At 49.5% G+C, this 16774-nt stretch overlaps 1 protein-coding gene across 12 annotated transcripts in view; it reads right to left on the reverse strand.

Annotated features, from left to right (window-relative positions):
* Window positions 1–313: 313 nt before the first annotated feature.
* CDK5RAP2 (CDK5 regulatory subunit associated protein 2) overlaps window positions 314–16774 on the reverse strand; it is a 169251-nt gene continuing 152790 nt past the window's right edge. For all 12 annotated transcript variants that reach the window (XM_082694995.1, XM_082694991.1, XM_082694990.1 and 9 more), the window contains 6 exons: window positions 15424–15501; window positions 14132–14397; window positions 12178–12321; window positions 5338–5464; window positions 874–920; window positions 314–409 (listed from right to left, as the gene is read on the reverse strand). In XM_082694995.1, coding sequence (XP_082551121.1) covers window positions 353–409; window positions 874–920; window positions 5338–5464; window positions 12178–12321; window positions 14132–14397; window positions 15424–15501 — 719 coding nt within the window. In that variant the 3' untranslated portion in view covers window positions 314–352. The remainder of the gene's footprint in view (window positions 410–873; window positions 921–5337; window positions 5465–12177; window positions 12322–14131; window positions 14398–15423; window positions 15502–16774) is intronic.

Genomic DNA, 16774 nt, shown 5'->3' on the forward strand with positions numbered 1-16774 from the left:
TGAACCGCCACGTCCAAATGACTCATTCAGTGAGGTCCCCCATCGCAGAGCTGGCTGAGCACGAAGCCAGTCTGAGGTGGACCCGAGGCCGCCACAGTGAGGCCACAGCCCCGAGGTCAAGGGCCCAGCGCCCCAGAGCTCGGGGCCTGCTCGAAGCCTCGCAGCCAGGCACCCGAACGCTGTCTGACGACGCCCCTTAAACCAACTTTTGGAGAGAAAACACAAAGTGGAAAGCAGATTTCCTTCAGCCAGACAGTCCTTTTCTTCCCTCAATAAATCGAAACCACACTTGTAACAAAGCCACAGCGGGAGCTCAGTGGGAACCGCAAGCTTTATTGGCTGGAATTTCTCCTCAGGAGCCTGGTCGGCTGGGACTGGATGTTCCTGGATGGGCACCCCCGGGCCTCAGCTAGGAAAAGGGAGGGAGAAAAGGAGCATTTTAGGCCCCACGGAGGGCTTCTGCAGTAAGACCCCCAGCAGAGTTCAAGGCGGAACTGTTACTCTGAAACTACTTTCAAAGACACACTGTTTAATCACTAAATATTTACAGAACCCAGCGCCCATGAGATCATATTCTATTCCCTCATTCGAGAGATGTTTATCAAACGCCTACTACGTGCCAGGTGCTGTTTGCTGTACTTCTCACTCATAAAAACAGCAAACAAATGTAATAATTAGAATAAGCCCTGAAACCACGCCATGATAAAATGAAACCTTTTATGTGCTGCTGGTGGGAAAACGCAACTGTTTGTGGAGGAGCTGCGGCCCGGTGTCACCTTCAGCTTCATTTTTCAAAAGAAGTCCTGTCCTGCCCTGCGCCCATCCCCCATGCCCCAATTGGGCTTTCAATAACAGAACTCAAAGGGGCATTACCTCCAGGTTTCCTCTGGCCTTCCGAAGGATTTTGTGGGTTACGACCACTGAAAAGAAAGAAAGAAAGGACTGTTAGACACAGACTCTCAGGGAGACGGTGTAAAAGCCAGCTGCAGGGAGGAAGCACCCCCTGAAGCCCAAATGGGTCAGGAAGACGTGTGGACGAGCCCGAAGCATCCAGACCCGAGAGAGGTGCGCAAGGCTCCATCCGCCCATCACAAACTCCAAGACCAAAGAATCCATGGTGGACCAGAGTCACCTCTTCGAGGTCAGGCTAAGCCACAGGTTCACAGCAATACCAGCCCATGTTACAGGCCTGGCAAGGCCTGCGGGTGCCCAGCCCCCCCACATGAGCCCAGGGCTCACGTCTATGGGTCTGAGAGGCGATGGTGGGCAGAGGCCTGGGCCTTACTGGCACCCACACGCTTTGGTCTCCTAGGCCCTCTGGAGGCACAGCTCTGGGAAGGCGGTCTGCCTAACTCCAAGCAAGCCCATGTGCCAAGGCCCAAGGCAAGGGTCGCAGGTAGTTCTAAAAAGTCAATTTTTACCCTTAAAGCAGGAATTTGAATCAGTTGGGGGAAAGCAGGAACTCTGGGCATTTTTCCCTCCTTAGGTGTCCTTTAGCTGGGAGAAGAACTTGGCATGGTTCCCTGAACGGGAGGATTCCAGGAATTCCACGGATCAGATGCTCTAAGCTGTGTGCAAGGCAGATGCCCAGTGTATCAGAAGCTCCGGGAGAGAGCAGGTGCCTGCCTTTCAGGGCAACAACTGTAAAGTGAGACCTCGTCCTCCCTGAATCCTTCTCTTGTCCAAGACATACACCAGCAGCGGTGGGAATGCCGCCACTGAAGAGATTCCTGGCCCAGTCAGGGGTCAGTTCTAAACATGCCTCAGTGAGGATCATGAAATCCACGGGCTCCCCAGGTTAGACAGAATCAAGGTTTCTGGAACTGGGCCTTTGGCCAATGGTGCCCAAGGATGAAACAGACTCCCCATCAATGCACACACGGCGCAACTCCCCAATGGCTCGTTTAGAACAGGAGCCATGTGGTGGCCTTGGGAAAATATTTATTTCTTGCCTCACAAAAAATTTCCATTGAAGTAACAAAGTCTGTTTGCAATCTGGGACACCGGGGTGGGCGGGGGGAGAGGGAGGAGAAAGACAGCCAGTGTGGGCTTCGATTTTAACTGGCCAAATTCGATTTCAGAGGTGCCCACTGTCTCTCTGCACCACCCCCCCCCCGCTCCAGGGCACGGGTTCTGCACCTGCATCCGGGATTATGCTTAGGAGGGGTCCTAAATCCCTGGAAACCACATGTGGGTCTTTGCATGTGTCTGGGTAGATGCGTTCTGGAGAGAACTCCTACCTCCCCCGAGACTTGCAAAAGCGCAAGTGACCCAGAAAAGATTAGGTACCTCAGGTGTGGAGGTTTAAAGTCATACCAAAAGGGGACCAGAAGTACCAAAAGCACAAGACTCCCCATGAAGTATGAAGACTCACCTGCCCCAAGTGTGAAAGGGCCTTACAACTGAACAGTACTGCTCACCTTCCAGAGCCCAGAAATCCCTGCTGCCAGGAGAAGCCCAAGGGACAGAGCAGTAACAAGCTCATCCCAAATCCAGGCGTGCCCAGTGCTGAGGCGGGACTCGAACCCAGGATTGTCCAACTCCACGCAGGGCTCCCACCTCAGCAGAGGGCTGACAAGGAAGACACCAGCTTCGGCGTCTAGTTCGTGACAGGCAGCTTGCCAACTGTGACCTCAGGGAATACTGCAAGCCTGTGGGGACAGCATCCCTGGATCAGAGGCTGGAGGGGAAGCCATGGTTCCCAATCACATGACAAGGGAATGGCAGGGGTCCTTGGGTCTCACTGTGATAGCTTTCCTTCCTTTCCCCTGCAGACTCTGGGACCAGACGAGGTGTTCAGCTTGACCCAGGAAGGGAGGTGGCAGAGGAAGGGACACTATACCCACTTTCGCTTCATCCCTCAGAGCCAGGAGCAGACCTGAGCAGCCTGGCACTGGAGTCAGTACAAGCCAGGGTCGGCCACCAGCTGGGCCACCTTGGGCAACCCCTCACCCAGCTCTGAGCTGAGCGCTGAAGGCACGGAGATGGGTGACATCGCATCAGTGGGGACAGTGGTCTGAGACTTTTGTGGTTCTATGAATGGTTTGCCACCTGTACACAGAGACTCCAGGCTGAACTCATGGGAAAAAGGAGGCAGAGAACTAGCATTTGTTGGGCACGTGCTCCGTTCCTGAAGAGTACAGTAAAGTTTAGATATCATTACCAACACAATTTACAGATAAGAAAACTGAGGCACTTCTTACTAAGTTGTGATTAGAACCCAGGCCTGTCTGGCCAGCCCGAGTCCTCTGGGGTTATAGTCTCTGGTTAGAGATGAGGAATCAGAAGGTCAGGGAGTTGGAGTCATTTATTCCAGGTCACACAGGGGTGCAGAAATCTGATCTGTGCTCATTAAGGACTCCAGGATCCCTGATGCGGGGCTCAGAGGTGGGACCCACCACGGAAGTTTGCCCATCTGGACCTACTGACACTCCCGAAATCTCCTCACCGGCATGAGAGGTGAATTTCACGTGGCCCGCGACTGTTTGGGAGCTGCCACAGAGAGACGCCACTGCAGAATCCGACTGTCCCTGGACTTGGCGGCTGTGCAAAACTGCTACTTCCCATCCCCGCCACCCTGGGGCTCTAACCCAGTGCTCCACAGCCACCTCATGCATGACCACGACTGGCACTGTTCCCCAGAGGCCCCGCCAGCACTTTACTCTCTGAGTGATGGGAAGCCCAGGCCAGAACCCCATGATAGCCACCACTCGGTCAGAGCTGGCTCCTCTGTCTGCCCAAACCATGGCCTCCCCTCCATGCCCCAGCCCTGCCAGGCATCCCTGCTGTCGTCAGGGAGACTGCCACAGCCCCTGCAGACGTCTCTCTGCCTCCTGGCCTCTCCCTGCTCAGCCACAAGGACCTTCGAAGATGCAGTGGATCACATGGGCCCCTGCTGCTCATTCTGGAGTCTGTCCACAGGCCCCCTGTGACCTGGTCCCTATTTAGCTCTTTCGCTTTGTTTCTCAGAGCAAATCCCTTGGCATATCCTAAGTACATTCCTGAATACTTAGTTCTTACTAAGAACTAAGGTGGCCTTGAGGCCACCTGCCATAATCCTTTCCCTACCCTCCTCTAACTCCTACTCATCTCTCAAGACCCCATCAGTCAAGAGCCTTGAACCACCAGAGGCTGCTGGGACACACTCAGTGTGTTTCCCTGCAGCTGACTCTTGCATCTGTCCATTAAGTAGAGCTCTGTGCGGGCAGGAACCATCCCGTTCACCTCTGTACCCACGTGCGCAGGGAGGAGCAAGTTAGCACCTGCTCCAGGTCTGAGCCTCCTTCTTCCGCAGTTCCAACTCTGCTGGTCTCGCAGAGTGTGTTTTCAGAAGGTTCCTGGGTTGGGGGGTAGGAGGGGCGTGGCTAAGGAGAACTACCTGACAACCACCTATGTTCTGTGCTTCTCAGAAATGCCCCAGAAATGTAGGCCTTTGATAAGAGAGCAGCACGGGGCAGGTCGGCGGCCCTCCCAGAACAGGGACAGGGATAGGGGACAGCGAGGCTCGGCCAGGGCTGTGATGCCCACAGGCACAGGCAGAAACTAGGCAACTGCCACTCCTCTAAACACTCGGGGTGCAGTAGTGCTGCAGGTTTCTACTGGGGACAAGGATCTGCTCCCACCATCTCCGATGCTCCTGGATCAGAACGAGCGCTGCCATTACAAACATTATTTAGCCTCTTTGAGCCTGAGTTTCTGTATCTGCCTTGAGAAATATTTCTCAAAACCATCCCCTCCCCCTGGAGCCTTGTGGCCCGGCCAAGGCCCTCCTTCTGGCCTGCCTGTACCAGCGCAGCAGCCACCAGCAAGCTCCAGTCGCAGCGACCCCTCCCGCCTCAACCTTCCACCGGCAATCTTATTCCAGCCACAGGAACAGGCGTAGGCTTCTCACACACAAGAACTTCCTTCTTGCCTCTCTGCCTCTGTCCATGCTGCCCCCTTTCCACCTGACCCACACCCACTCCTTCCTGAAAACTCAGCTCAGCTGCCCCTGTGTCCAAGAAGCGGACCCTCCAGGACAGCACGACGCTCTTCCCACGCCCCTCTCAGTGTTCCCTGAGACCCTACCCCACACACATTCCTGTCAAAGCACACGCCATGCACCTGTCTCCCCAACAAGAGGACAGTGGCTGGCAGCACGTGGCCTCTCCACTGAGGTCTGTTAAGTGAATTTATTTGTCTGCAGGTCAGAAAGGACAAAGTATGAAAGGAAACCCATAAATAGGAGGCAGGATGACAGGTGATCTGGGCTCCCAAGTGGGTGTCCAGGACGGGTTTTTAGTCCTCAGAGGCGTGAAGTGGTCAGACACAGCGGCCCGCCCCCAACCGCTCACTTACGCTGATCAAAGATGACTTTTTCCTGGTGCTTGCTCAGCTGCAAAAGCTTCACAGAGTTTTGCAACTTCTTTTCTTGTTCAAACAGCTTTTTGTGTAGTTTGCTGATCTCTGCCTTCATTTCTCCAGTCTCAAGAGAAAAGGAATTGGAAAAATGAACAAAGAATACAAAATATCCTATCACATAGGAGAGAATTAAAACACACACAAAAAGATGCTCAACCTTACTAACAGCAATATTTGAATGGAAACTAGAAGCCATTCTCTGCTGGTCGGATGGGCAAAACCAGGCAAAATCCAGCGGGGCCAGGGTGTGGGGCGAGCACTCACGAGCCTGGTGGGTCTGCCAGTTAGCATGGTGCAGGCAGAACGGCTGGCAAGACTTAACCAAACTGTAAGATGCGCTTAACCCTCTAATCCAGCAAGTCTAGGTTCGGGCGTGTACCCCCAGCAATAACTCTGTGGGTACAGACGATGCCTGGGTTCCTGGGTGCTCATCTCCGCGCCTTCTTAGTAGAAACCAGTAAACAACCTGGTTTGCTTCGACAGGGGTCTGCATAAAGAAATCACGGTACTCACATAAAATGGCATAATTTTGCAGCTATTAACAATGATGTTGGAGGGGCACCTGGGGGGCCTCATCGGGAAGTGGCTGCCTTTGGCTCAGGTCATGATCTTGGGGTCCTGGGATCAAGCCCATCACGCTCCCTGCTCAGCGGGAAATCGGTTTCTCCTTCTCCCTCTGCCCCTCACCCCTCACTCACTCTCTCTCTCTCTCTCTCTCTCGCAAATAAAATCTTTTTAAAAAATGATGTTGCAGAACTCTATTTATTGACGTTGAAAGATCATAATTAGTGACAAAAAGAGCCCAGAACTGCTATTGTATACCAGGCATTCCTGTTTCATAAAACTGAATACACAGATCTATATCTGCAGATGTGTATGTGATGTCTAAAACATGTGATGAACAAAGAGAAAATATCAAAATGTTCACAGTGACTTATCTCTGAGACGTGATTTGGAAGTTTTATTTTTCATTTTTAAAATTTATCAGAATTGTTTGAGGTTTTTTTTTTTAATAAAAACTATAATGCTCATTAAAACAAAAATTTTAATGATAAATTTTAAAAAGGGAATATAAAACTGTGATTAGGAGAGTATGATCCCTGGTGAGCTTTCATCCTTCAGAGGTGTGGGGAGAGTGGACAGGTGGCAAGCCAGAGTTCCCAGGCCTCTAACATGAAATATACACACCCCACAGCCTCCCTTAGCCAGTCTCTGCTAACTGGTTCACAGAGTTAAGGACACTCCTTTCTCATCATCCCCACCGACTGTACGATATGCTGGCACAGGCTACAGTCTGTGACAGGGAAAGACCTCTGCTCCCCAAAGGGGAGACGTCGGGCTGCCCGCTTACAAGGAACACCACTTTACTTTGTTTCCAAACTTGTTTATGGCAGTTGCACTTGCAATCAGTTATGGGACTTAATTAAGCATTAAGTAAACCCATGAAATGTGTATATGGAAAAAGAATTGGTTGTATGAAAACTAACATATGCCTCAGGAAAGACCTGATAAAGGCAAGTCACTAAAAACCACATTTCTGGCAAATTAGGTGTGGGTGAATCAACTCTGAGGGGTGTGGGAGGAACGTAGTCTAGAGGAACGCTGTATTCGAGTTGCTTTACAAGTGTCTACACTTTTTCTTCATCTTAAAGAAACAAAAATCGGAAGTGACAGACATACATTATGGATGTGGTTTATCAAAGAAAGGAGATGTGAAATTCTCACCAGCAGACCCACATTCAAAGAAAAGGCCCTGGCCCCACATCAAAAGAAAGGCAAACGAATGTACATTTAACTGTTTTCAGTTAAACTGCGCTGTTTAAGGTATGTATCATCTCTTGATTCCCTGCTTTAACCTACTTTCAAGATTAGCCAACTGTGTCAGCTACAAGGATGTCAGCTGTTCTTCCAAAACAGAACTAATTTAAACTTTAGGTTTTCTCTGATTCTTTTCCTCACGCTAAGAGCCCTCAAAGACTTGTGTTCAGGTCATGGCTTCCTAGACCACACATTCTGGCACAGTCATTCTCATACAGCCAGCTGCAGAACTGGGATCACCTCCGACCGCATTCGTCTAGAGTGAGACGCAGAGGGGATGAGGCCCGAGGACGGACCATGGTTTCCTCACCCCTGCCTGGCTGACCTCTAGTCCTCTGTCAAAAATCAACTTGGGCAACATCTCCCGGAAGCGTTCCTTGAGACTCCTCCCTACCAGAAGCCTAGGTTGGTTACTGCTCCTTTGGGCACTCGCTATGCCCAGTCCTTTCTTCATCATTGCCCATTTTGTGCTGAAGTTAACTGATCATTTACTTGTTTGCTGCTTCTCCAGAGACTCAAATCTTCCCTCTGACCCCTAGTGCCTGGTACGGAGTAGGTGCTGTGAGACCCTTTGCCGACTGGGAGGTTATATTTTCACCTGCACTCCCAACACACCCTGTCCATCTTCTATCCAGCACCTAAAACAAGGCATTATTATTCTGCATGTCTGCTATTCCTCTGAACTAAAAATCTTCATTTTTACAAGAGGGCTCCAAGACCAGCTCGGTCCCTTCTAGCTGTGATGACAACAAAGCAAGGAAGTTTCAGTTCTCATGTCTGAAAAAAGGTAACATAATACCTCCCTTTCTGGAGGCTCCCATAATGCATGAAAGGAGATGGGGTGTGTACAGCACAGTGCCTGACACTGAGGAGAACCCAACAGAGGCACTCATCCCTCAGGCCACAGAGCCCCGCTCAGAGCTGGGACCCATGCCCCTTCCAGGAGGCCACTCACTGATCAGGAATGTTCGGCCTGCCTCCTGGAGCTGGCTTCTTGAATTCTGTTTTATACTGAACAATCTCAAACATTCACAAAGTAGAAAGAATGGGATAACGAACTGCTGGCTTTAGCGATTATCAAACCAATGCCAAACCTGCTTCACCTACACCCCTGCCCATCCATACCTTAAAAATATTTTTAAACTCATCCCCAGAAGCCTATCATATTTCATGTCCATAAAATATTTTGGTATACAGGTCTACAAAAAAGATTCTTTAGAAAGAAACATTGTCACCACACCTAGAACAATGACAATAAAAGAAGACATGATATGTGTGTGTGTATGCGCTGCATATATATGTACACACACACACACACACACACACACACACACACACACAATGGAATATTACGCAGCCGTCAAAAATGAAATCTTTGCAATGATGCTGATGAAACTAGAGGGAATTACGCTAAGTGAAGTAAGTCAGTCAGAGAAAGACAATTATCGTATGATCTCACAGATATGTGGAATTTAGCAAACAAGGCAGGGGATTAAAGGGGAAGAAAATGAAACCAGAGATAGAAACAAGCCATAAGAGACTCTTAATCTCAGGAAACACACTGAGAGTTGCTTGGGGGGGGGGGGATGGGGTGGCAGGGTGATGGACAGTGGGGAGGACATATGATATAATGAGTCCTTGGGTGTTATTTAAGACAGATGAATCACAGACCTGTACCCCAGAAACAAACAATACATTATATGTTAATTGTACTTAAATAAAAAATTATTTAAAAAATGAAAATTGCTTAGTATCACCATGTATGTCAGGAGATATATTTCCCTGAGCCCATCATATTTTTTGAACAACTGGTCCAATTCACTAGCATCCAAATGAACTTCATGTTTTGCATTTGATAGGTCTCTTAAGTTTCTTTCAATCCAGTGGTTCTCAGGGCTACCAAGAGGACTTATAAAAACAGACCACGGGGCCCACTCCCAGACTTTCTGATTCAATCGGCCTGGGGTGAGGCCCTAAACTTTGCCTTTTTAACAAGTTTCCAGATGGCACTGATGCCGCTGGCCCAGGGACCATAATTTGAGAACTGCTGAAAATCTGGAAGTTTTACTCCCCCTTTCCTCTCTTTTCCCCCAGGATAAAAAGATGCTCTACACTCATACTGTACATTTCCTGTCCGACCTAGAATCAAACCATTTCTCCAAAAAGTACTGGTTCCTATTAGTAGGAAAAGGTATTTAGAAACCACAATTTGGCACTAGAGGTGCTCACTGGTACTGGAGTGGACATTTTTAGAGACTAAACATAAGTGTTTTTAATAGGAAATGTATTACATATGATATTTCCAAATCAAAAATGGCAGGATTTTTACTTCTTTGTTTTTAAACTTTTATCTCTTCCCTGATAGTAAAAAATCTTAACCTACTTAGCTATTTGTTTTATCCTGCAATAGAAATTTAACAGTTTTAAAATACCAGTACCAACATCACATTAACAGTATCATCACTGAAAACAATTAAAACATTTTTTCAGTCCTTTTTACCCTTAGAGTACTTCTCTCTAGGGATATAGTCAAATTACTATGTTTTAGTCTTGAAATGTTTCCTTTTTGCATGGGTATGCCTTCAATACTGTATCTATAGTAAGGTTTGTTTCATTTTGCTACCGATTTTAAGAAACTGTTTTTTCCCATTTTGATTTATTTTTAATTATTTAAAGCATTACACAGTTTCAACATCAAATTTACAAAACGAGATCTTTACAGAGAAATCTGCTATCCATGCCCTTCCCTCCTCTTCCGTCATACCCCTACAAGTAGCCTGTTTTCTTATTATTGTTTAACCTTCCAGTTAAACAAAATTTTTATAAACAAATATGTATATATATATTTGTATCTCTTCCCACAACTTTCTTAGATAAACCAATGTATATGACACACACTTCCCAGAGTAATTCTAGGGATTGCAGGGGATGGTATATTAAATGCAAAAGGCAAATTAATGACACTCAGAAAAAACCCTAGGTCGTAAAAAAACAAAACAAAAAAAAAACACAAAAAAACCATTGGGGTTCCTGGCTGAAAACTTGTAAATCTGCTTTACACACATTTCACACTAAGAAAAAGGCACTGTATGAAACATAGGCAGGGACAGAAAAGTGGCTTGAGGCAATTTAACACATCACAGGGGGTCTGTGTACACCAGCAACTGTATCAGACTGACTCCAAGGTCCTTTTTCTGGCTCTAAAATTCTATGATACTAAAGTGAGCATAATCAATTATATAAGAAGTGCCTGGAAAGAAGGGTGAGTCATCACAAGCACTGGCCAGTCCCCGGACTAGTCTCCTGGTGGGGAGCAGGGGGGATGGATGTGACTATAATTTATATTTACACACACAAAAGAAAGAAGAACTACATTCCGTCTATTTAACAGACATTACTGTGCACTGAGGACAAAAACATTGCATCAAGTTTCATCCACATTGTGCTTTAAAAATCACATGGGCAAGTACTTGTTCGGGAATTTGAGAAAAAAATTATTATTCACTAAAAAATATGAATAAAATAAACATGGCCCTTCCTGGGAAACAGAGAGACACAGACATTAAACAGACAAATAAATAATTTGCAACATATGATGAAGCAGAAGAGGGCGCTGGGCCTGGGTGACCAGGGAGCCCTCTCTGACCCTGAAGTAAGATGGAAGCTGAGACAGGAAAGGTGAGAAGAAGCCAGCCAGCCAGCCAGCCAGGAGGGAGCCCGGGCAGACAGACAGAGCATCTGTGTCATCGAGCCTAAGATGGAAAGAGCTCGGTGGGGGAGCAGGAAATGAAAGGCCAGTGTGGGTCTGGCACCCAGTGGGCCCTCTTCCTCTCCATGGCCCCACTGGCTAAAAGTGGCCTAAACATGATTTCCCTGCAAAATGACTGGTTACCTACCTCCCCGAGCCTAGTGCACCCAAACTTCCTTCCTAGGATCCCAGAGGGAAATCACAGGACAGGCTCAACTTTCCGAGCAGAGAGAGCTGTTTCGCTGCTGCCTCTTTGCCACGGCTGACAGATCTGAGAGCTGTCAGAAAGGGTTTAACTAGATGAGTAACGACAAGGAATGCAAATTTCCCTCTGCCGTCCTGCTGGCCTTTGGCAAAAATTTATAGGTTGGATAAATGCAGGGGGCAATATCTATCAGACCACCACGCAAAGTTCTAACCCTTCCTTCATCTGCCTGCTCTTCCTCCTGGGAGGCTTCTCGGACGACCAGAGCTGTTGCTCGCCGTGGCACGATACCAGCTGTCTCCTGCTGATGAAAACCCAGGGAGGGCCTCCACTCCGCCTGACTCCTGGTTTGTGCCACGAACGATGGGAATGAGGACGGCCGTGGGATCAACCGTTCTTAACTCGGTCACATTCAAGTTGCTGCAAAGTCAAGCTTTCGAGGGAAATTTTAATGATTTTATAAGAAATGATTTTTAATAGTTAAAAGAAAAGAACTTTCTAAGTAGTTAAAACAGATTGAAACTAGAACCCCTACAGTATGACTCTGAAAGCTACCAAAGGAATTAGATGGTCCAGAGAAAGGCAACAAAAATACAAGAGATTTAGAGTGGAAGGGAATGAGCTAGTCTACAAGGACAAACTAGGACTTAAAATCTACAAAATGAAAGCATGCCCTCTGGATTCAGATAACCGGCTCTGTCACCTCGGTTGGGCCTCAGCTGCCCCGTGTTAAGACACAGTTAGGACTTCCCTGCACAAAGACAAGCTAGGAGTGGGGCCATGGTCAGGTCAGGACCACAGGCTGAGCCCACAGGAGTGCCAGGGGAGAAGGCAAGAACACCTTGAAGCAGCCAGCACAGTGCCTAACACGTCACCCTTAAACACGGCACCTCCCCCCTCCCTCTGACGTGTTCCCCAAACTGAGAGCACGTCTGCCCAGGCTGGAGACTGAGACACAAGCCCGAGTGGCATCCCGAAGCCTCGGGGTCCACGTATCACCACCTACCTGTTCACACTGAGGCGTGCACTGGCCGTTTGTGGGGAGTGAGACCCTCCAGAAAAGCGTCAATAATCGTGCAGCCTCTTCGAGGATCAGCTTGGCTGTGCCCACACTGGTGACGAACCTGCTCAGAGGTGCCAAGTGTGGACCCTGCGCGAGGGACGGGGAGGTGAGGGGGGAGAGAAGGTTGTTACAGGCAATTGAAAAAGATTATGGACAAGCCAGCTTTAACGGGCAGCATAAATCTCCAGACCGTAGGCTTGTGCCCACATGCTGGGCAGGAGCCTGGTGTCAGACAACACCAATTTATTGTTCCTAAAGAGCGATGAATCACAGATTATGAGAGAATTTCGGTGATGATTTTAGCCCAATCAATAAGCATGATTAATAACCACCTGCGCGAAGTGTATTTACTACGCCAAGCAGAGGGAAGAGGGTCCACGGAGGGCCACTGGCAATGCTCCACCCCACAGAGCCTTTCCCGAAGGCAAATGGTGCAACATGGGACGCAACATGAACGTTTCTGCCTTCAGCAGCCCCTGCTAAACAGCTCTACGCACTGCCAATATGAAGTCGGGGCCTCGTAAAGTGTCCCTCACCCTCCGCCGACACATGCGAACCCTAACTGGGGGATGTCAAGGGCAAGAGAAAGCCAAGCGCAGGAGTCAGAGAAGGGAAAACACAAAACATTTTAAAAAGAGAAGAAAAGAGCACTGTCTCCACAAATAATAAAATCACTACAAAATAAAACGATGCCCTCCTTTTAGCTGTCAAATGGGCAAAAATCCATTTGTAAATAAAATCACTCCACGAAGAATATGGTGTAGTGAGATCCTCTCACTTGCAAACGGGGACACATATTTTTGACAGTAATGCATCAATAACTCTCACCAAGAGCCCTGAAGGGTTTATGACCTGGGAGCTTCCACACCAGCAATTCACCCCTGATGAACTAATCAAAGATGCCCTGAGCGATCCGTTTACAAGGACGCTTGCCACATCCTAAATGTCGAAAATATGGGCCAAAGAGTAAATAAGTGGTGTTACGGCCACATACTGGCTTATTTTTCAGCCAACAAAAGTTCTGGAAAAATACTGAATAGGATAGGAAAATTGCTTATATGTTAACTGAGAGTCAAAATATGAAATTCATGTGGAGTCAGTTTTACTAAACTTTATGAATGAGCGAAAGAGTGTGTATATATGTACATATCAAAATATTAAGCACTGAACACTATGTGATGTTTTTATGTTCTTGTATAATAAGGATTATGATCAGAAAAGAACAGTAATCCTATTAGCATTTACTAATTCATTCAACAAACATTTACCAGGCACTAAGTGCACACCAGGCCCTGTGTGAGGTAGTAAATATGCAACATTGAGTAAGAGAGACACTATCCCTGCTCTCTTAAAGTTTATTGTCTAGTGAAATGTAAAATACAGAATGAATTTTACAGTATGGTAAAAGAAAATAAAACAAAAAGGCAAATCAGGCACCAGGAAGCCGGGGGCCTCAGTAAGGACTGAGAAGAGGGACTAGAAAACATGACCCACGGAAGCTTGGTGGTTGGGTCCAGTCTGGGAGGACGGAGAAAGTGTGACCCCCACCCCTGGAGGAAGAGAGTGAGTAACTTTATGACAAGCACCTGGCACTCAGGTCCTCAACAAAAGGTAACTTTAAAGTGAGGAGGATCCAGTAGGATGAGGCAGGAAGGAGTGACCCCAGGGAAGAGATCGCACGAACACAGAGTACAGACCTCAGTAACTGCTCCTCCCATTGAACAGCCCCAGACTGGACCTGACCTCTGAGCTCTCGTGGTCTCCATTTCCTGGTCCCTCTTCTCAGGGCCTTACTGAGGATGCAGGCATCCTTTGCCTCTCAAAGCCCTCAGGCGGCCCCTTCCACTTAATGCTCCCCGTGAGCAACCTCACTCCCTCCGGCGGTCAGTCAGATTACCTTTGGTCCCAGCTCTGGGCTTGCGGGCCGGGGAGCCTCTTGGATCTGCAGGGCCATCTCAGTAAAGAGCTTCTGGCCCTGGCCAATCTGCTGGCACAGGGCCTCGTAGTCCCCAGTCAGGCCCAGGACGTGACAGCCACTCGTGCTGGCCCACAGGCGGTGGCCAGCAACCAGGTGGGACACACATGGGTTGCTGGTGACCGAGCTGCCACTGTGGCAGGAGAGGGAGTCCGTGTCATTTCCAGAGAGCGGAGGAGTCTCTGAAGCTACAACAAGAGAGGGAAGATGTCAGAGCCATCTGGGGCACTATCCTGTGTTCGATGAGCTGTGTTCGGCGATGTTGAAGCCAGGTGCGAGGACAGAGAAAGGCCTTCAGGCCCAAATGCCACCGTCACAGCACAGGGGAAAGTGGCCTGGGACCTTGTCTGTCTGTTCCCCTACCCTGGCCTTATTCGTCTGATGGGAGAAGCTCGATTCAATTCAACCAACACTTATCCGGCACCCACTCTGCAAAGACCCCTGCTCTACACAGACGAATCAAGCTAGTGTCTGCACTCCATGAGCCCACGGTCTAATCAGTCACCATGCGGGAGGTGTAACAGCACGATGACGAAGAGCCAGAGCTCAGAGGAAGAAACAATCAATTCTCTGTGCAGGAAGAGAGATCAGGAAAGGCTTCCTAGGAGAAGCAACAATTGTGCTGGTTGAACAAGCGGCAAGAATTACACTGAACAGAGGTAAAGCCTGTTGCTTTTACCTTTGCATCAACGCAAGTACAGATGAATAATTCTGAAGGGGGCCTCTGGAAAGGCGTGGCACCAAGAAGTCTGCATTCGGGATGAGTCTCAGGGCGGAAGGAGGATTTGCACGGGCAGAGAATGGGACAAGGGTGGCTTGGAAAAGGACGGAGCCGCACCACACGGTCCCAGCGAGAGGAGAGTGTGAGCCCATCTGCAGGATGGGGACCCCTCTGGATGGTCACATCCATGTAGGAGGACAGGGCGGGACGGGCCCACTGGGGCACACGCGGGACGCCTTAAAGCCACACTGAGGTGCTCGCACTTCCATCTGAGGCAACAAGGACCCAGTGATATTGCTGAGGTCAGTAACCCTGGAGAACCGATAAACTGGTGTCAGGGAGGAGCTCACCAGCTAGACATGCTGAGAACATGAAGCCCCAAATCCTGACAAACACTCTCCTGATTTGGGACCAGGGACCCCCTTTCATTCCATTTATAAAGTCCTACTGCCAAAGCCAACCCTACCGGAGAAACCTGGACTTCAGCTTCTACCTGATCGTGGCGGCACCACCCGTGTGGAATCAAACAGGTCACAGGAATCATCTCTCGCCGTGGGGCACGTGTCACCTCCTACGAGACGCAAAACAAGAGACAGAAAAGAAACTGTCATTGGTATTGGAGAAAGAACTGAATGAGAATACAGTAAAGTATCAAACACACAACAGGACTAGGATCCCTTCAGCAGGACCCCAGGCACCGAGACTGAGCAGGCCCAGCGTCCTTTCTGGAAGAACCCCCCGTCCAGCAAGTAAACAGGCAGCTTCACTGGTAGGTGGCCAGGACTAAGGGAGGGAAGCATGGGGCTGTGGGGTCCTGGGGAGGGGCTAGCCCAGAGGAGAGAACGTAAAGCAGGCGCAGGAACGAGCAGGTGCAAAGGCACAGAGGCGTGAACCAGCAGGACACGGGGGGGGGGGGCGGTCAAGCAGGTGGGAGGCTGAGCCCAGGGTGCAAGGCAGGGCCTCGGTGGGACGTGAGGCTGGAACCATGAGGACTGTGGCGGCCCCCCAAGGGCAGTGCTGTGGACTGGAGGAGTGAGTCTGGAGGTTGCCGCAGCTATCCGAGCAAGAGACAAGAGGGATCCAAAGCAGAGTTTAGGAAGTGGAAATGACGTCAGGAAGCAAAGTCAGTTGGACGCCATCCGAGATGACCGCCACACCGTGAAGTCTAGAGGGTGTGCACATGTCCGACTCTCAGGAGCACCATGAACAGGATGGCACTGTTTCAGACCTTGGGGAAGAGCAGAAGACAGAGGGACAGGGACAGGAGGTGACCCACCCAGCACTAGCAGAGTGTTGGCAGCAAAGCAAGGGACGTGCCCTGAGTCTAGGCCTTAGGATGGCCCGCCAGCTCCTTCTTGCCCAGGAACTTTGGGGCACCATCGGGAGCCACCTTCGACTCCGGGTCCAAGGAGCTGGCCCCTAAGAGGGATCACTTTCTGTCAAAACCAGCCATCTTTAGAGCAGAACTTTCAAGTAAGTGCACTAAATATGATCCTGAAAAGGCTTGTGCAGAGGAAGAGAGGCCGCTGCTGCCGGAATTCCCACCTTCACTGGAGGCCACCTTGGCACTGAGGAAGCCCTGTGGATTCTGAACACACTGTCCTGAGTGCCTCCTGCGAGGCTGCCCCACGGCTGACCCTAGACAAATTCCAGAAGCAGGCGAAGGTTGCTCCATGGCCGCCTCCCTTCAGCTGCCCCAGCTCTCCCTCCCAGGCGGCCCCGGCCCGGAATCATCCTCCCTGCCCCGAACTCCCCAGCGGCCCCCGCAGACCCATCGGTCCCATCTCTGCCACACCCTAAGAAGGGCCAGGAGCAGACCTATATTTCAAGCAGAGATGCCACTG

The sequence above is a fragment of the Mustela nivalis genome (genome assembly GCF_964662115.1).
Source record: "Mustela nivalis genome assembly, chromosome: 13".
In the NCBI taxonomy this organism is placed as follows: domain Eukaryota; kingdom Metazoa; phylum Chordata; class Mammalia; order Carnivora; family Mustelidae; genus Mustela; species Mustela nivalis.